The sequence below is a fragment of the Rousettus aegyptiacus genome, unplaced genomic scaffold, assembly GCF_014176215.1.
Source record: "Rousettus aegyptiacus isolate mRouAeg1 unplaced genomic scaffold, mRouAeg1.p scaffold_m13_p_3, whole genome shotgun sequence".
Taxonomy (NCBI): domain Eukaryota; kingdom Metazoa; phylum Chordata; class Mammalia; order Chiroptera; family Pteropodidae; genus Rousettus; species Rousettus aegyptiacus.
The window spans coordinates 45,925,794-45,952,110 of NW_023416306.1; the positions used below are offsets into that span (position 1 = coordinate 45,925,794).

General features: G+C 37.3%; 1 protein-coding gene across 1 annotated transcript in view; it reads right to left on the bottom strand.

The window, feature by feature from the left end:
- The window catches only part of PGM5 (phosphoglucomutase 5), a 155,592-nt gene that overhangs the window by 121,194 nt on the left and 8,081 nt on the right, over nucleotides 1-26,317 (bottom strand). Inside the window, exons 2-6 of the mRNA XM_016135551.2 lie at nucleotides 15,519-15,681; nucleotides 11,106-11,252; nucleotides 8,913-9,038; nucleotides 4,893-5,083; nucleotides 4,133-4,287 (exon numbers count right to left, since the gene is read on the bottom strand). Of these exons, the coding sequence (XP_015991037.1) occupies nucleotides 4,133-4,287; nucleotides 4,893-5,083; nucleotides 8,913-9,038; nucleotides 11,106-11,252; nucleotides 15,519-15,681 (782 nt within the window). The remainder of the gene's footprint in view (nucleotides 1-4,132; nucleotides 4,288-4,892; nucleotides 5,084-8,912; nucleotides 9,039-11,105; nucleotides 11,253-15,518; nucleotides 15,682-26,317) is intronic.

Genomic DNA, 26,317 nt, shown 5'->3' on the forward strand with positions numbered 1-26,317 from the left:
AGGGTACAGGCCACCCCCCACTTATTCTGGAATCCCAGGAGTTAAGGCAATTGCACTATTTAATGTTTCTCAACTACTCAGCTGTCATTCTTCCGGGGTCTGGCATTTATGGGCACATTCCTATGATTTTTTTAATGTTTAAAAAATAACCTACATGGGAAACCACTAAGATGTGATTTTGAAGCTGCATTTATTTTACCTAGAAAGAAAGAAGCTTATAAAGTGTCCATCATGAGAATCCACCTGGGAGTTACACACCAGATCAAATACCCAAAACAAATCACCACGTCAGAGCCCCACAGAATTCTGAATCCCAACCAGCAAGCATGAATAATCCTTTGAAATGGTCACTTCCATATCAGAACAGGTCCTTTGTGAAATCTCTAAGCAAGGCCTCTGGTTTCTGACTGAAACAGAGATTTATTGGGAAGGGGGTATAAAGTGAAATCAAGAAGTACTGGGAAATTTCCACAAGAAAAGAGGACAAATGGTTTTTGTTGTCAGAAGAAACCAGCCTCTCCTGGCCAGAGTTTGGCAAGTTGCTGGCTACACCACAGGAGAGTTGGGCAATATTCTCAGCTGGGTTCTCAGGGACCACCCTGATCAAGTTGTAGTTACTAGGCAGATGGAAAAGCAAACTAAATCAGAAGACCTTGTTTCAAATCCTGGGTCACTTTCTTATTAGCTGTGTAACCTCGTGCAAGTAATGTAACCTCTCTGATACTTGATTTAACATCTTTAATATGCTGATAGTAATGCCTACCCAATTACCTCTCTATTAATGTAAAGTTCAAGTGAAGATCAAATACATGGAAGTTCTTTCTAAATTATAAGATTCTGTACAAGAGTAAGGTGTTATTATTAAATATACTCCCACAATATTAAATAACCTACATAGCACTCAGGATCCTATATGACTTTATGTTCTCAATGTCTAAAGATTGTCCCATTTTGCCTGTTCTCTACAATTTTACTGAATCTTTTTTTTGTTTTGTTTTGTTTTTAAAGTAAAGATATAAGCAAAAGCAAATGGAAAAAAACATGGAGCCATACACCCCATTCTTTGGTGATGTTAGGCAAAAATTTTCAACTGAGGTGGTTCATCATCATGGACCATCATCAATATCACCTGAGGGAAAGAAGTAAACTGAGGGGCATCCAAAGGTATGTGATTCTTCTCCCCTCTGATGGAAGAATACAAGATCAATTTACAAAAATTAGTTGTATTTTTAATTACTAACAGGAGACAACTAGAAAATTAAATCTATAAAACTATTCCATTTATAATAGCACCAAAATATATGAAAAATACTCAGGAATAAATTTTAACAAAGGCTGAGTAAGATCTCTACACTAAACTATAAACATACGTATAAGAAATTAAACTTCAAAGTACATATGAGAAATTAAAGAAGACTAAATAAATTGATATACCACATTCCTGAACTGGAAATCTCAATATAATTAAAATGCAATAATTCTCAAATTGCTCTACCAATTCAACAGAATCCCAATCAAAACATGAACAGGCTTTGGTAGACATTGATGAGTTGATTTTAAAATGTATATAGAAATGCAAAGGACCTAGAACACACATTTTTTTTTTAATTGGGCAAAGAAGAGAAAAGAATCGAGAGAGTCATCTGATTTCAATACTTACTTTAAAATTTCAATAATCAATACAATGTAATATTGCCATAAGGAGAGACAAATAGATTAATGGAATAGAATAGAGAATTCTCAAATAGACCCACATATGTATGGTCAGTTGATATTTTAAAAAGCCACAAAGGAGAAAAGAAATTCCTTTCAATAAATACTGTTAGAACACTTGGTTATGGAAGGAAAGCAAACCTTAACCCCTGCCTTACACCACATATAAAAACTAATTAAAAATCATCACAGACTTAAATGTAAAAATTAAAACTATGATTCTAAAAATAAAACATAGGGAAATCATCTTTCTGGCCTTGGGGTAACCCAAGATTTCTTGCAGAGGACGAATAAGAATATACTAAACATACAATAAAAAAAATAATAAATTAGACTTCCCAAAGACACCATTAAAAATATGAAAAGGCAAGCACCAGACAGGGAGAAAATATGTGTAAGATATAAATCACACAAAAGACTTATCATCTATAATATATAATTTCTATAAATTAATAATAAAAAGACAACCCAATTTTTTTTAATTAAGCAAACAGATAACAAAGTTACATGAATGGACAATAAGCATATAAAAATGAGCTCAACATTACTAGTGATTAGGATGATACAAATCGAAACCAAAATAAATAATATTTTGCACTCACTAGTTTGGCTAAAATAAAAAAGACTGACAACACCAAATGATGATGATGATAAGAGTGTAAAATGGAAAACAGTTTGGCAGTTTCTTGTAAAATTAAACATACATCAACTCTATAATAGCATTCTCCTCCTAGATATTTATTCAGGAGAAATAAAGATGTGTCCACAAAAAGACTTGTATAAAAATGATCATAGCAGCATGATTCACAATAACTAATAATTGGAAACAATCCATATGTCCATCAACAGAAGACTGGAAAAATATATTGTGATATATTCATAGTTTGGTATACTACATGACAACAAAAGAGAATGACCTACTGACACATACGATGAATCTGGATAAACCAAAAAATATATATTAAATGAAAAAAAAAATGGTAACAAACTAGTATATAGTATATGATTCAATTTATGTGAAATTTAAGAACAGGAAAAATGTAAATATGGCAATAGAGATTATAACAATGGTTCCTTATGGGATACTGGAGGTACAGGGGGACTTCTGGAGTGATGAGAATGTTCTATATCTTATTCTGAATGGTTGTTATACTGATGCATAATTTTTCAAAATTTATTGAATTGTACTCTAAAGATTACTCATTTCGCCGTATGTAAATTTTACCTCATGAATGAATCAATAACACCATGAGGAAATAACCATACAAATCCAGAAGGTGGAACTCTGTAAAACAACTGGTCAATTCTCCTCAAAAATCACTGTCACTGAATACAAGAGAAAAGGATTGTGCTGGATTTTAAAGACTTAAGGGATATAACAATCAGATGCAATGTATGATCTTACATGGGATGATGCTTTGGGTAAACCATCAATTAAAGACACTTTGGGAATGCTTGGGGGAAATTTAAATATAATCTTTGTTTTAGATGACATAAAGTGTATTAATTCAAAGCTAAAGATTGTTGATAGAAAAGAAAAAAATAAGTTATGAAGCAGTCTACTTTCAGATCTCTTTTTGGTATTACACAAAGGCAATTGTATTACATAGTATAAATATTATATATATTACATATGATTTATAATTACATATGTATATTATATATGTATAGAAAGCAATCCAATAGGGAATATACATTTATCTATTAACATAGGTAACTCAAAGGGAGAGATATGATGTTTACTTATTTTTTGTGTTTTCTAACTTTCCACCATACACAAGTACTGCTTCCTTAATAATACATGTTACTCGAAAATATTAGACTCTGAAATTCACTGTTCGATAAGATAAGGTAAAAGATATTAGGGATGGGTAGGGCAAAAAGAAAGAAATCTAACACTGTTTGATCTACTAAGTGAATATCCTTTTGGGCACTTTCCATACATATCTCATTTCACTCTCACAACAAACCTATTCAGGATTATCCCTATTTTTGCAATGTTAATGATACAAGCTAGCATTTCAACATAATATTATCTGACCTCAAAATCTATGTTCATTTACGTATTTGTTAAGTCCTATTACTAAACATTTATGATGTATTTACTATGTTAAATGTTTTACATGAATCACTGCCCTCCTACCTCAATACAACCCATGTAAGGATGATATTATTTTCATCCTCATTTTAAAGATAAGAAAATCAAGGCACAGAGATCAAATAAGTCTTTAAGTTTCCACAGCTAAGAAGTGACAAACCTGATTCTTCATGCTGCAACCCAGTACACTATCCATGTCTAAGTTTCCATGCTTCCAACAAGTTCCCAGTGGAATAAGGGGAATGAGTAACAGTTACCTGCAAAGGGAACATTGATATCGGGGCCTACCACGAAGTATTTCACATTTACAGCCTTGCTTACCTGTCCAGGGCCATGCTGGTGGGCATACTCCTCCCAAACCCTCGGACCCCGATCTGACGGAAATATGGAATGCAAGAGAGGTTGGCGGCAATGATGGCCAGGGAGTCAGAAGGGCTCACAAAGAAACCATTTTGGCCTAGGATCATATACCGGTCCTGTGGGAGAAAATGTATGAAAATAATCAGACAAGAAGATCTGCTCCTAGCAGCCCATTCCCATAACCATCAGAAGCCACTTTACTGCCATCTTATATTTAAACAACTGAAAAGAACTCAAATGAGGCCAAAGAGGCATTGGAAACCTTCTTTTTAAATCCCTGAATATTGTAGGCCCCAGGATCTAGACACAACTAAGAATGTGTCTCAGCTGTTGAAATGTAGATGACTACCTCAGGCTTCAGTAGTCTCCATATTCTTAATTCACAGTGTCCCCCAAACAGAATGGAGAGCAGGGCTTATGCTAAAACAGCTGGTTCCTTAACATGGTGCTTTCAACAAAACCGGTCATAAATAAAGTTTTATTGCATGAATATTTTTTTAAAATAACATTTTCATAACATGATGTTTACCAGGAACAAAGAACAGTAATGGCTATTAAGTTGCAATACTTATCCATTGAACAGAAGAGCAGACGCAGTGCCAGTTAGGGTTCATATGCCCCAAATATGTCAGCCCCAGATGCGTTCATTAATTCTCTGTTTTCCAATCCTTGACTCATTATATAGTAAAAGAGTCAGCAGGTGAAAAACATTCCTACTTACCCCATCAGCATCAAATGCAGCTCCAAATCCATATTCCCCTCCTTTCATAGCTTCCAGAAGGGTTGTTGCATATGTCAAGTTTGGGTCAGGATGCTGCCCTCCAAAATCCTCCAGCGGAACACAGTTTATTGCAGAATTGGCTGGGGCCCCCAGCTCATCACACAGGACTTTTCTCACATAGGGTCCCATAACTAAAAAAAGATACACAGCAATGTGAAATCTTTGCAGAACTCCCAAGAGTATTTTGTTCTGGTTACAACAAGAAAGGCCATTTACTAGCACAGAAAAAATATAAATTCTACAAGCAAAAGTTTTTCAAGACACAACACAGACTAGCATTTACTTTAACTACTGTTCATTGAGTAGCTATTACATGCCAGTTACTGTGTTAGATATAGAGAAGATGTATTCAATAATCCAGTTACATAAAATTTTTCTCCAAAACTTTTCTAAAACGTCACCAGAAAGAAATCAACTACTTAATAATGATGCATGGTCTGTTGCTTGTTATGTATTAAAAGCTTTAGCTAAATATATGCAAAAGCAATGTTCTTTGTCTCTGCAATCATCGTAACTCTGCCAAGTGTATAATTAAACACTGTAAACCACTGAAGCATATAAAACTAAGCACATTGTACAAAATAAATGCTAAAGAATAGTGCTCTGCAGCTCAACACACATTTATGGAGTTCCTAACATGGAACTCCTCCTATGCTAGGAATGGAGGGGATTATATTCAAGGGACCCAAAGCACATGGTTCCTATATTATTGGGCTCTTACTCTGGTATTGGGATGAGTGAAATTTGCAGATGAGTGGCTACAATGGTAAGACTCATGGTAGTTAATGTATATTTATAAAATAATTAGATCCAATGGCTTAAGAGAATGAATGACCACAGGTAAGGCTTCAAGAAGGAGGCAGCATTTCTGGGGAACTTGAAGGAAAAGTATAATTTGACAGGGGTGGGGAGTGAGGATGACATCTAAATGAAAAGAATATTATGAGCAAGGGAACGAAGCCTGAGATAGAATACACAGCACGTTTGAGGACCGGCATATAATCCTATTGGCTGAAATATATGTAAAGGATTGTTTTCCATTTATTTTTCAATAAATATAACACAAACCTCAAATAGTGAACTTGTCTTGATTTTTCCTGCTCATCAGTCATTTCTCCTTCATCTAGTAGCAGCATTTTGGGTTTCCTTTGGAAAACCAACCCCCTTCCCATTGTAGTTCATGTGATCTGGGAATGACTAAATCCCACTTCTCCTAAGGCTGGGGAGGTGACCTAGGTCTGCTCAATCAGTATTCTCCATTCCTCAGCCAGAGTGATTGATTCAGAGATGGACAATGAGGCCCAAACCCAGAATAATCCTCAAACTATTTGGAAAGAGAAGCTTTCTTCCCTCTAGGCCAGATAATGCTAAGAACCTAAAAATACTTCACTAGGAACATGATCTCAGAGTAAAGTTCATGGAGATAGTGTCCTCACTTTTAAACACGTCAGACAGCTAAGGATCACCAAAGTTTTGAGGAATACATTTAACATGAGACCAGAACAAAAAGAGTAAAAAGTGACCAGGAGGAAATGGAAACTATACAGAGAGAAGAAAGCTTTTAAAGTATGTATCAGTAATAATCTAATAGAGGTCAACAAGATACGGTAGAATGGCTAAAAACTGAAATTGACAATACCAAGTGTTAGTGAGGACACAGAGAAACTAGAGCTCTCATATAGTTCTGGTAGTGCAAATGGTAGCCACTTTGGAAAACAGTTTGGCAGTTTCTATTAAAGTTAAACATACACTTATCATATGACCCAGCAATCCCACTCCTAGGTGTTTATCTAAGACATATGAAGTCATATATCTCCATAAAGGCTTGTTCTCAAGAGTTTATAGAAATTTTGTTTGTAGTAGCCAAAACCTAGAAATACCCTTAATTATATCAACTGGTAAACAGATAAATGAACTGGTACATCCATACAATGGATTACTACTCAGTAATAACAAGGAATAAGTACTGATAAATACAACACCAGGAATGCATCTCTAAAACATTATGCTGAGTGAAAGAAGCCTGAAGCAAAAAGCTACATATTGTATGTTTCCATTTATATGACTTTCTGGAAAAAGCAAAACTATGGGTGCAAAGAGAAGATAAGCACTTGCCAGAGGCTAAGTATAGGAGGACAGGTTTGACTATAATGGCAACAAGGAAACTTTTTGAAGTTAGGGAAATAGTCTATGTCTTGATTGTCATAGTGGTTACATAACTATATATGTAGTTATGTAAACTTCATCAAACTGTATACCTACAAGGTATGAATTTTACTATATATATATATTATTATTATTATTATTCCTCAGTAAACCTGACATTAAAAAAGATATGGAATTCATGAAACATAACTAGGGTGATATTTTTTAAAAGACTATTTGGAAAAAAAAGTGAGAAGAATAAATATATGATAGTGGAACTGAAAAACTTAATGGAAGGAATTGGAGATAAATTTGAGGAAATCTCCCAGAAAGTAGCACAAAACAAAGAGAAGAAAAATGAGTTGGGGGGGAGGATAGGATAATTAAAGCAACAATCCAGAAGGGCCAATATCTAAACAATAGCCATTTTGGAAAGAAAGGAAAGAGAAAATAATGAAGGAAATCATCCAAGAAATAATTCAAGAAAATTTCCCAGAATTAAAGGGCACAAATTAGCAGATTAAAAGAATCTTTCAAGTGCCCAGCACAATAGAGGAAAATAGGCCCACGCTAACACTCATCTCTATGAAGGTAGAAACACTGAAGATAAGTCAAAGACCCTAAAAGCCTCCAGAAAAGAAAAAAAGAAAGATTTCATACAATGATTTAAAAAATCAGAACAGCATCGGATTTCTCAGATTCGATACAAATGGCCATAAGACAATGGAGCAATTCCCTCAAACTTCTAAAGGAAAATGATATCCAACCTAGATTTTTATATGCAGACTAATATCAATTAAGAGTGAACATAGAAAAAAGGCATTTTCAGATATGCGATGACCTAAAATATTTACCTCCCATCAACTTCCACTCACAGAGTTTCTAGAAAATGTATTTCCTCCAAAACTTAGAAGTAAGTCAAGAAAATGGATGACAAAGGATCCAGAAATAGGAGTTAAATTAAGAAAGGGGTAAAAGAGTTACTAGAATGATGATAAGGGAAAAGTCCAGGATGATAGCAGTTCCCAGAGCAACCAGGGCAGAACTGAACAGATTAGAGGTCTCCAGGACAATGAAGTGAGAAAAGATTTAGACACCAGGAGACTATGGGGGTTAATTACTAATTCCAAGACAATTTTTTTAAAAAAGTTGTGCTGTAAAGAAAACATAATTACAGTATTTTGCAGGGCTCAGCAGTATTATGATAATGTAGACATTGTAGAATACTGATCTTACCAAAATGGTCATATAATTAGTTTAGGGAAATGTGCCTAGATTTGGTGAATGGAGAGGATGAAAAAGAGCTACAATCTTATTTTCCATAGTATGAAGTCAGTAATGCCCAAAATCGAAAACTTGTTAAGAAGTAGTATGTTCATGGTTTTTGGTAATAGGGAGATGAATCGTTTAAAAAAAAAAAAAAACTAAAAGAATTTTTAAAAAGTTGCCTCTAGAAAGCAGGAAATGAGGGTGGGGGAGGTAAGGATAGATTTTTTTTTTTATAATGAACTTTGAACTATTTGACTATTTAAACTATGTGCATGTACTGTGATCAAAAAAATTTTAATGACCACAGTTTTACTCTATCCATGCTACACTCTAACAACTCAAATTTATTTTTTCAAGCTTTAGTTTTCATTTGCATCAAAAGGGAGAAATTAGAATGCCGAAGTTTTCTGGAACATTCCAAATATCTGAACATACATATGTTGTGCGACTATCTGTGAATCCAACCTTCCTCATAATCCCAGAAATTCAACCTGTGTCGAGGTCTCCTTAACATTTCTTGCCCACCAAGGCAGAAGACAAGCTTACCTCCATGCATTGCATCAACTCGGATCTTCAGTTGGCCAGGCCCAGTCAGCAAACTCTTGATAGCATTAAAGTCAAAGATGGTCCGAAGGAGATTGAGATAGATATCCACTGGGTCCACTATCTCCACTAAGGATAAGAAAGCAAAAGGTAACATCAATGATCGTACCCATGAAGGATACATGGAAATGTAAAAATAATCACTACCCTAATACATAAAACTGATCACAAGCCCATCATAACCCCACACATTATTTGAGAAGCACAGTGTCCATTTATAGGCAAAATCACAAATGAAGACACAACCAAAGTGGTAAAAACTTTTCAGGTTATCAATGAGTGTAAACAATATCAAGTTGTTCATTTCTTTGCAAGTGAAAAATCAACTGAAAGAATAAAATAGTTAAGATAAAACTGTGCTGTTATCCCTATTCCCACCTTCTTTCTGCCTCCTCCCTCCCCAAAAATGCACCAACCTCAATGCTAAGAGGCATCTTGGCACACCCAGTTGCCTCTCCTATAGGGGCTGGCCAAAGAATGACTCAGCTGGCGTGAAACAAATCAAAGAGTGACCTCAGCAGTGACTCCTATTTTCCTAATGCCATTGTGCCAACCAGATCCAGGTTTAGAGTTAGTGATGAAGGATATATTCCTGAGTTTGTGTGAAATCTCTTACGTGTCCAATCTAGTAACAATTTCAGGGTGAGTGCCAGAAATTTAGAAATCCTCATTAAATACAAATGTTCTCCAGTGTCCAGCACCACCCAATGACCAGGAATCCAAAACAAGTCTTTTCCATTTATTTGACAAATACATAAGACCCAGAACACATTACACTTTTCAAACTTGGCAATCAGTACATAATAATACTCAGGAGGTTCTTTTCCTAGAAAAGCTTCTAGTTGACTTTTAGATGCTAAAACTTGTCCATGAGCCTGTCTTTTTACATTCATAGTTAAATTTTAAAACTTACATGTACTGCTTTTCAAATGTTTCAAATACATACTACTTTGGAATCCTAAAATATTTAAGCCTGCACTAAAGATATTACCAATCCACTTTTAACGATTTTCAGTAAATCCAGGTACAATATTTATTTAATGGATGAGATTTTAATATGTATTATGAAATTATCTCTTCATTTGGTCAAATATACAGCCAAAAATATTTTCCTTTGCATTTTAATCAGTACAGTGCATGTGTCCATTCAAATATAATATAATTACTTTTTAAGGAACAAACTTGGTTTTTCATCATCTTTTGACATGAAGAGGACATTAATCTATAAAATAAATCAATTAAAAACTAATTTGTATGAACTGTACACCTAAAATGGTTAAAATGGTAAACTTTGTACAACAAAAAATTAATCTATAAAATAAAAGGTTGTCTTGAATTAAAAGTTTTACTCGTTCTATAATTAATAATTTTGGCAATTTCATTCTGGTTCTTAAATTCTTGAACCACTTACCTAAATAGATTTGGTATTTATAGCAGATAACACATAGTACAAACATAAATGTAAAAAGCAAAGAAGCAAAGAGAATTCAGTGAAATTTATAGGTTCATTTCACATGGTTCATGCTCTTGACCCTTTAAGGTGAAATGACAAGACTGATTTGTTTCCAATTAACTGAAGCCCTGCTCAACATTTAAAATGGCAAGAACACAGCACATAAACTGTCCTAAACAACTATCTACAAATTCTTTTTGGGAGTCAGGAAATCTCTCTACCCACCTCCTAGTATCTGTAGCATTTTTTAAAAACTCACCAAACCAGCAAAGTGGCTGCAGCAATGTGCTTGAACCTGAGCTCACCAAAGATCTAGCTCTCTTGGACAACTAAATAAAATTACAAAAGTATTCCAGCATCTTCACCTGAATTCTTAGAAAACACAAAGACATTTTGGCATTTCACAGTCTATCCTTGGAATACTATAAAAGAGTCGGCTGTGAAACTTTCCCTATGTCAAAAATGATAAAGCCTGCAAAGTAGTTTTTGAAAGTCGCCGGTTCTGAATATCCTGGCCGCTTTCATTACTCTCTGCATCACATTCAGATTACATCTATTTATCAAGTGTCACTCCTGAGATTGATAACTCAATCGCTTTCATGTGTGTACTCCCATGCAGAAACCAGAGTCATCCCCATCCACAGAGTTACCCTGACTTCTTTAAAATATAATCTCTCTATTACCTCTAAATGGTTTGAATTTGTTCTCCAGGTCAAATTCTTGTCTTCCTAGTCGAGACAGGTCAATTCGAAGATCAGGACATATGGCATATTCCTCAATTGTTTTGCTGATCTGATAGATTTTGTCTGAGACAACATCTGGTGCAGGACCTAAAATTTGAAAATAACGCAGCACCAAAAATGAATTTATTTAAAAGCTCCATCGAAGAAATGTTACCTCCTCCTCTACCAAGCAGGAGAAAGATTTGCATGTTCTCTAAGCAATGGACAACAGTTCACGGTTCAATTAGACTCAACATTTCTTATGCTGTATACATCCACTATGGAGGAAATTCGGCCAGCCTTACCTGTTCTATGGAGGCTAATAACCTACATGTTTGTTTGAATCTACTTCTCAACAAAGATACATCTTCCCTAAAAATAGTCTCACACCTGCCAGGGAGGCCCAGTTATGTAATTAGCTTGATTCAGGATATGAGACACAAACAGGATACACGTTAGACAGAAGTGAGGGGTTCCAGATTTAAATTGCAGCTTCCCAAGTATACCTAGAGAAAGCAAACATGATTTTTAATCCCAGGCTGGTTGCCTCGTTGATGTGTGAGCTTACCAGGGTAAATTATTTCCCCCCAGTTCATACTCCCTAGTGACTCCCAAGGTTTTAAAAAGAGGTTTAACTAAAAATATCTAATGCGTGTGTTCAGGTTGACTATTAAGTTGTAATAAACGTTAAATAAATTGAACATAAAATCAATTATTCTCTTCAGTTTTTCTTTTCTTTTTTTTTTAACTTTAATATCTTTTTTTTTATATAGTAGAAAAGAGAAGTTTTATTAGAAGGGAAAGTACACTTCCAGAAGTGGAAGCGGGACTGAGCAAGAGAGGCGTGGCTCAAAAGGCCTAACTTTTACATCTTAATGCAAGCCACTTTAGTCAATGCTCGATACAGCTACACCTTAAGGATTAGTTTCTTGAAATCCTTCCCTCAAAAATACCAAATCTGAGTGTCCTCGGCCTACAAATTCCTTCTCCTCCATCAACCCTACTCCGTACCTCTGCTGAACCTGCTTCTCGTTGCTATACTGATGCCCGTCATCATTTGATTAATCCCTGGCTTTCAGTCCCTTCCAGTTTTATTGGTCTCTTTTTCCAGGCAGCACCCTGTGGTCCACCATTTGAGCTATGCCTTTGTTAGCATAATAATATAAGCCAACATTTATTGCAACTTATATATACCACATCTCACACTTTATAAGGAATTTGGCACTCCCAAAAGAACAGATGAAGTAAGCATTATTATTACCCTCATTTTCCAAATGGGGAAACTGAAATGGGAAGAGGTGACCTTAATCAAGGTCACATCACTGGTAATTGACAGAGGCTGGACTGGAATCTTAGTAGTCTGATGTCATCTCAGGCACTCTTAATGACTGCCAGCCCTCTCGATATTCTGCCGTGCCCACCCAGCCATTTCCCAAACCCGGGACATCACTGTTATCTGCTCCCATTGCTGCCATTCCCAGACTCCCATGCACTGCTGAAGGTAGTGATGAAATTATACAAACTGCCTTTCCCTAAGAATAAGAGTTTAACTTCACCCTAGTCCTCACAACTCCTCAGGAATCCATAACAAATTTCCCAGAGTACCTTTTACAAAACATCTCCACTTACCTTAAGTCCCTTTTCTTGCCTCATTATCTTAGCAGGCAACCTGTCTTCTCATATTTTTTGGAACAGATATAGGCCACTTTTCCCAAAACTTCTATTTTGCACTCTTCAGAGTTGTTTCTTTCCCCATCTTTGCCTTCTTATTCAGAAGTTCTGCCCCCTTCTTGGAGTCTAGGTTCTGAATGAACACAGCTTACTAATTCTGTGACACTGCTCAAGTGTTTTTAACCGTTTTATTCCTTAACGCCTTCATCAGGTTGTTGTGAGAATTAAATAAGATAATATATGAAAGTTCTGAATATGGAGCCTGGTACATTATAAGTTTTCAAAACACCAGCATTTTTACTACTGATTCCATTTGTTCCCTAACATCTTCCCCCCTACTTAAAAACATACTAAGAATAGTCCTGTTCTCTAAATATACTTTAAAAGCAACATAGCTCCAAATGTTCCCCATTTCCCTGGATGCGCCTACTAATTCTATACACTTAGCTTTTTAATTCATTTCATAAGATGTATCTATACGACACAAAATAGAAGGGATAAATGCCTGCAACTTCAGGTGAAGGATATCATGCTAAAATATACTTAAAGTAGTTAGAAACCAACTGAATCTCTCTATGCTATCAGAAATGTTAGTTTCATTAATGATGCCAAGATATGCAAGCATGAAGAATTAAATATAAGAGGAAAAACTTTCAACTTAGTTAAAGACTAAATGATAAGTTCATCCCTCTTCCCTTATTCAAGATATGAGTGAAGAGGTTTTATAATCTGTAATTTCATCTACAAAATGGGTATTTAAATATCTTCTTTTGTTATGCTTCACAGGCTAGCACAGGGATGATTGAGATGCTCTCACAAGATATAAAGTCAGTTATTAATTTCAAACGCTTAATTGAAATCCATTGTTTAATTTGGCAACTTATATATTGCATTTCCCCATAAACTGCCATATTCTGAGCCCATTCCATTTCCTGTATTATTATTGTATAGAATACCTGCACACTGCATAGTTTTTCCTAAAATATTCAGTAGATGCTGCAAAACTAGCTCTAGGTGCTTATTGGTGAAGCAGAGCTTCTCTAACCGTGCCTTCAAAGACAGAAACTTCTGTAAGGTAGTTTTTTGTTGTTGTTATTGTTTTCTTGTTTGTCTGTTTGCTTTGTTTTGTTTTTTAAATGCTTGACATGAATAAAGTTCCTTCTTCAGGAAAGGTTCAGAATGGCTGCAAGGAGGGGGAAGATAATGTATGTTCCCCTGAGGATGTGCTATTTTGCCTGGGGCCAGGAATAATTCATTATGGCAACTATTGTTGGTTAAAATTCAGCTCCCACTAAGATATATACTCAGATTCAGTGTTCTAGATTAAAAAGAGATTTAAGAGACTTAACAACCAAATACAATCCATGGTTCTGGGATAAATCTTGGTCGGAACAAAATAGCAGTAAATGACATTTGGGGAACAACTGGGAAATTTTGAAATAGATTAAGTTTTAGAAGACATCAGAAAATTAGTGTTACTTTGTTTCTGTGTGATAATGTTGTTATTTATATAGGGGTATGTCTTTCTTTTTAAGAGATACATTTAGAAATGTTTAATGTGAAATGTCTTTGTTTCATAAAATATCTTAAAATTCTTCAGGGGGAAAAAAAGAGCAATATGGGGTAGGGGAAGTAATAGATACATAGTATCCATTTATTCTCTCGACCTTTATGTGTGTTCAAAAATTTTTTTAATTCACTACTATATACATATCCTACCCCACTAGGAACTCCAAAGTATAAATTTCTATAAATAGAAGAAAAAAAATAAGTCTAACCATTTCAGTGAAATAGTCAACAGTATAGGAAAAAGAGAGTCCAGGACTTATGCTAAAAAGTTATTTGTCTGACCCTGAGCAGTCAACTGACCTTGAGCAAATAACTGCCTCTCCAGGCTTTAATTTGTTCACCTGTAAAATGACAATGGTTGAAAGAACTTTGAGGGTATATTCCAACTTTAAAATCCAGAGTCCTTCCACATCAGAGAAGCACCAACCATTTTACTGTGCTGAGGAGTGCAGGGGGGCCAACAAGGGCTTAAGATCTCATTATGCCATGTCCTTGTCAAGTCACATTTGTTGGATACTGTAATGGTTAATTGTATGTGTTGATTTGACTGAGGTACAGGGAGACAAGATGTTTGGCTAAACATTATTTTGGGTGTGTCTCTGAGGGAATTTCCAGAGGAGATTAGCATTTGAATCAGTAGAAGAGTAAAGCAGATTGCCCTCTGCAAAGTGGGAGGGACTCATCCAAAACCCACTGAAGGACTGGACAGTACAAAACTCTAAGAAAGGAAGAATTCACTCTCCCTGCCTGACTGCCTTCAAACTGACACGTGGGTCCTCGCCTGCTGTCAGACTTGGATCAGCCTGAAATGGGCACCATCAGTTCATCTGCTTCTCAGGCCTTTGGACTCAGATTGGAACTACTCCATTGGCTCTCCTGGGTCTTCAGCTTACTGACTACAGATCTTGGGGCTGCTCAGACTCCATAAGCATGTGAGCCAGTTCTTTAAAATAAATCTCTTCATATCCTATTGGTTCTGTTTTTCTGGAGAACTCTAATACAGGTATCTCACTAGATTTTTCTGAGCCATTTCCTATTCTACTTGCTTGTCTACAATCAGGGAGTCACTGAAAGATGGTGATACTATAAGAGGAAAGAAATCATGAGGATTAAGGCATACTCTGAACCACATACCTCCATTGGCAACATTAAACTTCACTCCAAACTCTCCCCCTGGTCCTCCAGGGCAATGGCTGGCTGTTAGGATGATTCCACCAGCTGCCTTGATCTTTCTGATAATGCAGGAAACAGCAGGAGTAGACAAGATGCCATTCTGTCCAATAATCAGTCGTCCAATCTAGACCAGCCAGGAAAAAAAATATCAATTCAGTTACACAGAATAGAAGTACATTTCAATGGGAAAGTTCCCCAAGGCAGTTAACACTCAGTAACTATCACTTGGTAAAAGGAACTAAATGGGCTTTAGGTTAGGGGAGGTGAAGGGCAGGGGGAGCTTAGGCATTGTCTCTTCTGCCCAATGTCACCAAGACCATTTGGGATACCCACATCTAGCAGTCAATTATCAACCTATAAATCAGAACTGCCTCATTGATTTTCAGTAGTTCTAAACATCTGCTTTCAATGACCAAAGGGTTAGCTTGAACCACACAAGTAGTTCTTAGCTTGTTACTGGCTCAGAAACTACATATTAACATGCTAGAAATTACAAGAAAAAAGAAATGGAGAAATTCTATGCTTCACCCCTTCCTTTGCCTTAGCAAGGGCTCACATAGAAGGGGACCTGTCTACAGCCTCATTTTTAGCAGACGTATTTTAATTGCATTCGGAATGACCATGCTCCTGAAGGCAAGAATTCTATTTCTGCCACTAAGTGACAGCATGTGCTGGAGACATTTGAGAAACTACCCAGTCATGCTAGGCAGAGATCTGGAAGTCATCCACTGGTGTGGCCAGACTTTCTATAGCTACAAAACTGACTTTTAAAAAAGAAGGCAATACAGCCCTACAAAGCATTACTTGGTGCACTTTGTCTTAAACTAGGGCCCGATGTCATCCAATCCAGTGGTTCTCAAATGATGCTACAAATTAAAATCACTAATGAAGCCTAGAAAATTCCTGATACTCAGACTGCATCCCAGACTAACTGTACTGAAATCTCTGGGGGATGGGATCCATGCATTTGTAGTTTTTAAGATTCCAAAGGTAATTACAATGCTCAACCAATCTGGTGATCAATATTCTTGCCACTCAAAAAACCAGCAGCAAGACCATCAACTGTAAGCTTGGTAGAAACGCAGAACCTCAAGGCCCACCCTAAAAATTAGTGTCTTAACAAGATGCCCTCTCCTACTTTCAGATCTTTCGTTTGTCCATTAAAGTTTGAGAAATACTGATGTATCCCACAAGCTAGCTCAACAGCAATGTTACCCTGCCACCAATGGCAGCATTGCTAGTGGTTGGTCACTGATCAAATACAGAAAAAAATACCATAGAGAGCAAACGCAAGAGCTCCAAAAACAAAGCAGTCTTGGGGTGATTTTGTATGGAAAGACCTACACACCACAACATCCCTGGAATACATAGTTTAGAGTAGATGAGGTAGATAATAAACAAATAAATCTATTATTATTATTATTATTATTATTATTATTATTATTATGAAGTGGATACATATTAGGAAGGAAATCAGGCAGGTTTTGTGATAGAGAATAACAAGGTTCCAATTTTAATAATAACAATAATAATAATAATAATAGCAATAATAGCTAAGTGAGCTTGGATATTATTCAAGTACAGTGAGAATTCATTTAATGGTTTTAAACAGTGGAAGTGACCTAGTAGCATTTACATTTTAAAGATCACAGGCTGAACAGTCCAAATGACTTTATTAAAAAGCAAGCCGTATCATGTCAGCAAAATATTCCAATGGCTTTCCTTGTCCCTCACCAAGCCAAGGTAAAGCCAAAGTCTTCATCATGGACTACAAGGTACTACACAATGTGAATGACCTTTATCACATGCCATTCTCTACCTCCCTCCCTCCTTCTGCTTCAGCCACGCAGGTTGGTTTGCTGTTCCCTCGAATACATCAAGCATCATCAAGGCTTTTTCATTTGCTTTTTCTTCTGCTTAGAGCACTCTTACCCAGATATTCATATACCTGCTTCTTCCTGTCCCTTTGGGTTTCTATTCCAATGCCAACTAATCAGAGATAGCACCCTTGACAGCCCTATATAATACAGTATTTATAAGTCCCCAATTTCCCTATTGCCCTCTATTTCCTTTACCCTGTTTTAATCTTCTATATTATACACATTACCACCTACTATTTTCCATATTATTTATTTCCCCGCTATTTATAAGCTCTCAGGAGTTTGTATTTTTTACCGCTATATTCTGAGACTCTCAAACAAATCTCGTATGTAGTAAGTACTTAATAAATATATGTTGAATTAATTAATTGAAAAAATAAACAGATGATGAATAAATGGCTGCTATGTGAAAAGTGCATTAGAGAGTGACAGGAGCGGAAGGAAGACGATCGGGTGGAAGGCTGTCATAGCAGAGCTGAGTGTGGACAGTGTCTTGCATTAGGTTAGAGGCAGTAGAAATGAAGAGAAATGCTTTTATTTGAGATATATTTTTGGAAAGAGAATGAACAGAACATATCAATGGAACAGAATACAGGAGAGGGGTACTATGGTAGCCAGCCTCCAAGATGGCTCCCAGTGATCTTTGTCTTCTGGCACTCATGCCTCTGCACAGTCCCCTCCCACACTGAATAAGGCAGAGCTAGGTGATAAGCAGAACATTGCAGAAGTAATAGTGTGAGACTTCAAGGTGAGGCCATAAATAATATCGCCGCTTCTGCCTTGCTCTCTTGGATTGTTCATTCTAGAAGATACCAGTCACCATATCATGAAGACACTCAAGGAGCCCTAGGTGGAGAGAAACTGAGGCCTCCCACCAACAGCCGGCACCAAATTATGAGCCACATAAGTGAGCCAGCTTGCAGTGTATCCTCCAGTCCAAGTCAAGATTTCACATGACAAAGCTCCCACCAATATGTAACTGTGACCTCATGGAATCCCAAAGCCAGAACAACCAATCTCCTACCCCATGGAAAGTGTTAGAAAAACTAAATATTTTTTTATTGTTTTAAGCCACTAAATTTTGTGGTACTTTCTTGCACAGCTTTCTACCCTTAAAATTTGATGGATATGGTGCCATTTATCAAGTCGGAAAAGACACAGGCAATAATTACACTCATATTATTACCCAGAGCCATGATAAATTATGTTCCACATGCTCTCGTTAAAATTTATTTGGTTGCTCAACTTGTCTTATTGAGTATTACCATGAAACAGGCAATGTAAAAGACCCTGTAGATACAGCAATGAATACAACTTAGTCAGTGACTTTGAATGAGCCTATAGATTCAAGAATCTGAAAAATTATTGTAAATTTTACTATTTTCTATCTCTCCCAATTTTTAGAATTATTAAAGAAATAATCTTTAAATGGAAAAGAGGTATGTATGTGTAGATATCTCCTATAATGGTAGTCATTAGAAGTGAAAAAATTTAAACGATCTTTTAAAATGTCTAAAAGGAAGAACCTATTAAATAAACTGTGATGTATCAACTTATGGAATATTCAGCCATTTAAAAGGATAATTATCAAGATCGTGCAGCTGTGGCAGACTTGGTTCATAGTCTACAAAAAGTTGTGATCCCTTTCCATGGTATAGAGTTGCTTGCTCAGGAGGGGGTATCTGGCCAGGCACAACATTTCCTGGTGTCTATGTGTGGACACGTGACTAGTTTTCACAATGAGTGATAAACTAGTGTTTAAGAATGAGCACAGAAGTAATGTGTGTTCTTTCTGGGCTAAGGATGATAAGAAGCAGATATGCCTCCTCAAATGTCTCTGGGGAACTGAGAGCCCAAGCTATAGAGCATCAAATTGATCCCTACCTTATCCCTACCTGAACCAAATTAATCATGAAACAATGCTGTTTATTTCACCTTCCACAGACTCAACAGGTGGCCTTGTGGCTCTAGGAGGTGCCAGAGCCACAAGATGGAAGGAACCTGGGTCCCTGCTTCAGAAGATAGACAAGAGTCTTTGCCTATCAAGAACATTTACAGTGGATTATTATGGGAAAAATAACTTTCTATTATTTTTAAGGCAATAAAAATTGCCTTCATTTCATGTTTATGTGCTGTAACAACTTACATTACATTTTCTTAAGAGTTAGAGAAGAAATATAGACAATGCTTTAATGCTAAATCGAAAATGCAGAATACAAAATTACTTTATTCTATTATAGCAATGTAAAATTATGTACACTTTGGGACTAGGACTTAGAAAAATATAGAAATAATTATGTATGGTTTATTTAACTCAAAGAGATTATAGATAGATAAATTTTTATCTAATTAAATTTCAATTTTTTTTGAAAGGATAATATATACTCTGTTTAAGAAAGTTAAAGTGGAAAAATATACTTGAATAAAATTCCAATCTGAAATAGTTTAGCTGTAATTAGGTTAATAGAAGATTCAATTCTCTGGAAATTTCACCTATGCAGACCTGTTCATTAAGTCACCAATAGCAAAAAGAAAAAAAAAAGGAGTGCTGGACATGCACAGTATATAAATCTAGTTGAGGGGCACTGAGGGATAAGCAGTGCTTATCCAGAGAATGAGTGATTGAGCTTCTAAAGAAAGACAGGGAAAGTCACGAAGATATTTGTATCCCATGTGAATGCTCAACAAAAGGCAACCTCAGCAAAAGAGGATTTTAATGATCAAGTGAAAAGCATGATCTATTCTGTGAATACCAGTCAGCTTCTTTTCCCAGTCACTCCTGTCATTGTCCAATGGGCTTAGGAACAAAATAGCCATGGTGGCAGAGAGAGAGGTCATCATGGGCTCAGCGACATGGACTTCCACTCGCCAAGTCTGACCTGCTTTAGCCACCACCAAATGCCCAATCTGCCAGCAGCGGAAACAAACACTGAATCCTTAATATGGCACCATTCCCAGGGTAATCAGACTGGCGGCAGCTTGATTACACAGGACCACTTCCATCATGAAAGAGACAGTACATTGTTCTTACTGAAATAGACACAGAAGAAAAGAAACACACAGGAGAGGAGATGGTGTGAAGACAGAGGCAAAGATTAGAGTGATGCAGCCACAAGCTAAAGGATGCCAAGGAATATGTCAGCCAGAAGCTGGAAGAGCCATGGAATAAGTCTGCCCCAGAGCCTCTGTAAAGAGTATGGCCCTGCTGACACCTTGATTTCGACTTCTGGCTTCTAGAGCTGTGAGAGAATACATTTCTGTTATTTTAAGTTACCAAGCGTATGGCAATTTGTTATAGCAGCCCTAGGAAACTAAAACAAAATCTGCAAAGTAATGCAAAATCTATACTGGCTTCCTGTGGCTGCTGTAGCAAATTGCCACAAACTTGGTGGCTAAAAGCAACAGAAATTTATTCCCTCACAGTTCTGGAGGCTAGAAGTCTAAAATCCCACAGGGCTGCATTTCCTCTTGGGACTCCAGGCAATAATCTGGTCCCTGACTTTGTTAGCCTCCGGCGGCTGCCCGGTGCTCCTGGGCCCGTGGCCACCTCACTCCAATCTTTGCCTCTGTCTTCACATCACCTTCTCTTCTGTGTGTTTTCTCCTTTTCTGTTAACTCTTCCTCTCTCAATTAGCCCAAGATGAATGTCACCAGAAAAGGTATGGCTTTTGAGACCTCGTAATTGACTAAAGAAATATAATTTTTGGAAGCCCCACTGTATAAAGAAAAAAGCACTCAGCCAAGTTAGAATTTCTAGATATTAGTCTTGGCTCTACCCCAGACCTAAGGCAAATCACTTCACTTCTCTGAGGCTTGGTGTCTTCATCTGCAAAGCTGAAAGGGTACAGGATTGTGAAAATCCACTTAAAATGAGGTTGTATAAAGGGAAACTCTTTGTGAAATTAAACATGACAAAATTTATGCTATTGCCTTCCCCAAATTCCATTCCCCCGCCCAAATATTAAAAATTCATTTTCAGACAGCAGATTATCCCTTAAACTGCCACTTCATGTTCTGAAAAAGTACTGTAAACATTACCCTCTGCCAATGTAGCAGACTACTACCTTGCAAGGAAAAGACGATCTACTGACAATTTTGGCTTTGGTTCTGCTTACACCATTGGAACAGGCAACATCTGACTTTTATTCCTGAGTGTAATCAAGACCACTGCCTGAGGAGGTCCAAACCATGGCATTCTGCTCCTCCCTTGCTGACCCTCCCGAAGGGGGCACTGGAGGAATCAGCACTCCCACACCACATGGTTTGTCTTTGGCTGGAGGAAGGGGGGACCCTACCCAGCCCTGCAGAAGGTGCACTAAACTGAGTGGGCTTTACTGCCACTGAGGGACATGTCTCTCAGTTATAGGAGAGGTGAGCAAGGTGGACCCTAGTCCACTGTCACACACACACATAGAAGGCACACTGACATAGATTCTAGGATCCGTAGCCATGTGAACACTGGTACACAGACACACACGAGGCACACGCTTCTGCAGCCACACAGTTACACAGACAAACATAGCATAAACTTCTTCCTACTCAGTCATGACTCCTAAACGCTTAGGGAAGGGAGGACATAGCAAGGAGCAATGTGCAATCGCCATCATTCCTGTGATACAGAAGTCGTGGTTTCCCTGTGGCTACCCTTCTAACTTGATACCAATGTCTTCAATCAACCTCACCTAAATTGTAATTATTTGCTCCACCCATGAGTGGGCGTAGTGGGTGCCACGGGAATCGATACACTATTCCACATGCCACAGACCAGCGTCCTGAGAAAGAGAAAATTTTATTACAGAAAGCTTTCTCCTAGCACTACTATTTCTTTATGTCAGGTGCCATACACACCTAATTTTTTTAAATCATTTTATTTCTGATGGCTCCCTCTTTTCAGAATGCTAACTACTTTTCTAAATTAGATTAGTATGAGTTCAGTTTCTAATTAGCTCAAATTAAAGTCCTAGAGAGCAACAATGTACAATTTAAACCCACAGGCTAGAATCTCAGAGTAGATAATGACTTTTGATTCCAAATGAGTTTTCCCCAGTAATGTAACACTAATGAAAGCAGGATTGTTTTCATGTGTGAACTCCCTTAAATAAGACTTCTCCCTTAGGAGTTCCATTTAGCTTTAAATAAGTCATTAAAAAAAAAAAAAAGAGTCCCCAAGACAGAAGAGAAAAAGTAAGCATGACATGCCTCAGTACCTTCCATTTACTGAGTCCTATCTCTGTAATTACCAAAGAGAATTGGAGAGAGTGAAGAGACCGATAAACAGAAACTTCCTTGACGGTGTACAGAGAGAGTGCTGTGCAGGACCACATGGCCGCCACCACGTCCATCTACGAAGTGCATGGGAAGCCATATACACAAAGACGCCTGTTTCCTGTCTTCTCAGTTAAACAACAACAATAAAAACCCACAAAGAAAGCGCAAAGCCAAGCTTCCATGAACGACGGGGCTTCAGTCTTTCAGTCCCAGCTGTCAGAGGGGAGTGCCAGGCCATTACCAGTGCTGCACATGAGTAAACAAGAGATGGCTAAGTGGAATTTCAAGAAATAACAAACTCAAGACATGGATGTGGTTATCCAGACACCAAGGGACTTCTCCAGTTACTCATGGATAATTGTGTAGTTACATGCTTAGTTAAATGCAGACAAGATGAGTGCAACCGACCTCATCCTCAGCTTTGTATCCCCCCAGAAGTCTCTACACACACTCTCAGGGGCTGGAAGCAAGAGATAAGGGTCCATGAGAACTGAACCAAGATGGATCTCACATTTGATTCTTAATGTGTGCACTAGTTCAGAAAAGTCACAGGCATCTTGAAGTTTGGCTCAAGTTCTAGTCCTCAACCAGTCCACACATCTCAAGATCTCACTGAAAAAATCTAGTTTTCCTCAGGTGCAAAATGAAGTGGTACAATTGGAACTTAGGTCCCCCCCCCCCCAGTGGTAAGGTAATTCAGTGAGCCTGAAAAATGCTGAAACCTTGACCTTAAGATGGAAAGCTGGGCTCACTAAAACAAGAAAGCATCCTGTCTGCTGCCATTTTATGAAGTGATCAATCCAGGTGGGTACCAGGATGAGAACCATTGGATCTATCTGGGTCAAGAAGGCAGAGATGAGTGCCCTGAGATAGGCTTAGCTTTTGATATCCAGTGGGGAAGGATGCAAAAACTAACTTTGCCACCTACTATCTATGTGATTTGGGCAAGACCCTGAATCCCTCTGTATCTCGGTTTTGTTATCTAAAAGATCTAAATGATCACACGATGGAGGGTAAAAGCCAATATACTCAAGCTCCAGTTCAGTGCCTGGTACCCAAAAAACTCAATACACTTCCCTTGCATTCCTTGTTGGTCTCATTTCTTAATTCTTATTTATGAATTTTTAATTCATAGTCATTGAATGAATTTATTGTTGATTTACTAAAATGTAATGGTTTTTAATTACAAAAAATATGTGTATATTTGCTTGTTCCTTTTTGTAACACTTAAGAAATACACGTAAGAGGAAAATAAAAATTATCTGACCATTGTTAACATTTGTGTGTGCATGCCCTTTGTCTATGTGTTTGAGGTCCTTCTCCCCCCTCCATTTACATATTTATGTTTTTGCAAAAGGAATTTTTATATACCTAGCCCTTCCCTAAAGTCTATCTTTCTGTCACTGAATAGTCTTCCACACATGATTTTAGTGGCTGTACAGTCTTCTATTATTTGAATGTATTATCATTTATTGGCTATTAAAAAAGTGTTCTTTACCTGAAGTTTTTACATGAGAAACTAAAAAATGTTTGAGGACTAAACCCATACTGTGGAATAAATTAAATTGAATATAATTTGCCAATAATTAAATGGAAAAATTAGTCGTAACATTCCTACATGACTATAATGTCTTTTTTCTTTAACCACTAAAACTGCTCACTGAAAAACTGCTGAAGTCCATGGTAAGGAGTGACAGGGCCATGCCTATAACCTTGCCTTGACCTGGATCTTCTTCTGTCATTCCCCCATCCATGCCTCTGACTGGCACTGTCCACTGGCATGTACTGTGCTGTCTGATATCTTACCCATGTTGTCGAGCTCAGTGCAGAACGCTGTCCTTGCAACACAGACTCCTGCCTAGAATAGTAGGACTTGTGCTGCTTATATCTCATAGTATTGGTCCATCCAACTCTAGCACAAGAAATGCAGGTCATTGGAGGAGCATTTAGTTACCCCTTCAATTACATATAGTCTTCAAACATCTCTTACATCTGGGACTCTGTTCTATCCTCCTCTTGAATCTATCCAGAGAAGAAGATATCTCTTGGGCGGGGCAATGGGGGGAGGGGAGGGGAGATTTGTCCTGTGCACATGTGCACACACATACAATGCTTGATAAACTACCTAAATGCTTAAGGGTACTTTACATCTGGCACCTTTATAGATAGACAGAAATTTAATATATACAGTGGGTCCTGGAATAACATCATTTTGTTCAATGTCATTTCATTATAACATTGATGAGATGCCATAAAAACTTAACTCTTATTTATATCAGTTAGCCTAAAAATTGGTTTTATAATACATTGTTTTGCTTAAGGTCACAGAATCTATCTAAAGACTTGCTGTATACTGACTATATATATATATATATATATATATATATATATATATATCTTCCCCAAAGAAAAGATTCAGTACCTTTGACACCTCTGTAGACAGACTATATTCCAAAACAAAAAATCGGTCTCTCTTTATAGCTATGTGTTTTTCAGTGAGTAGTTGTGATATCAGTTAAAATACATTTATATGGATCTTTAAATAAATTCTAACAGACCACTTTTTGCCTGGTTGGGAAACAATTACTGCCCATTTGCTAAATGCCCTCACTCTCTGTAGTATGTTCCGGTGAACCAAAGACCTCTGGCTATCATAGATTTACAACTCAGCAAGATTAAACAATTTACTGTTATTTATGACAGCAAAGCTGGGTGTTCTGTATTATATTCCACATTAGCATCTGTCAATTTACATTTGGGAGATCCTATCCAAAAAAAGATTATGCTTCCTAACCAAAACATTCGGCAGGGCTGCAGGAACAGGCACCCTGACAAACAGCCTGACAAAATACTTTAAAGCATCACTAGCTCCCGCAGCTGTGCATGTTCAGACTACTCAGCAGATTAGCATGGAGTCTCTTAGCCTCTGCCTGGTGTGTTCCTCCCAGTAATCTTTCACATGGTTCAGTCTACTAGCCTTAAAAATCCTCATGAAATGAGCAGATTAAGATCTGGCCTTAGGAGGAGTGGTGGTGGTGTGGGAGGGGGCGGGAGCAGGGCAGGGTCTACTCATAACACATCCTGAGCCTCAGAAAGGTTTAAGGTGGAAAAACATGGCATTGACACAGCTAATTCATAACAGGAAAAAAATGCACAAACCATACAAGAAAAAGTCCTTTACGTTGAGTTAAACAGAGTCTATGCCAGAGCAGCTGTTGCCACGTCAAGTATCACAGCAGGGTGTGTATTCAAGTGTTCCTGTGCATGAGTGAGTAAGTGTAAATGTGTGTGTGAGTGTGTGCGCGCATGCGCATGCACATGTGCTGGGAGTAGAGAGGGGGTCATGACTTCAACAGTCATCACTCAAGCCTTAGCCAGCAGCACAGAGGAATGCCAAAAGTCAAGGGGAAGCTTATCAATGTAACTGTGATCACCACATCAACAAGCATCTTCTTATCAATAAAGCTACTGAGACTAAAAAGCACATGTCTTTCTTTAATTTTAATCAGAGGGGAAAATTCGGTGATAATTGTGTTATATAAATAAATAAAATAATTGATAATAATCCATTACCATATTCAATCCTCCCGGTAACCCTGAAAGATGGCCAGG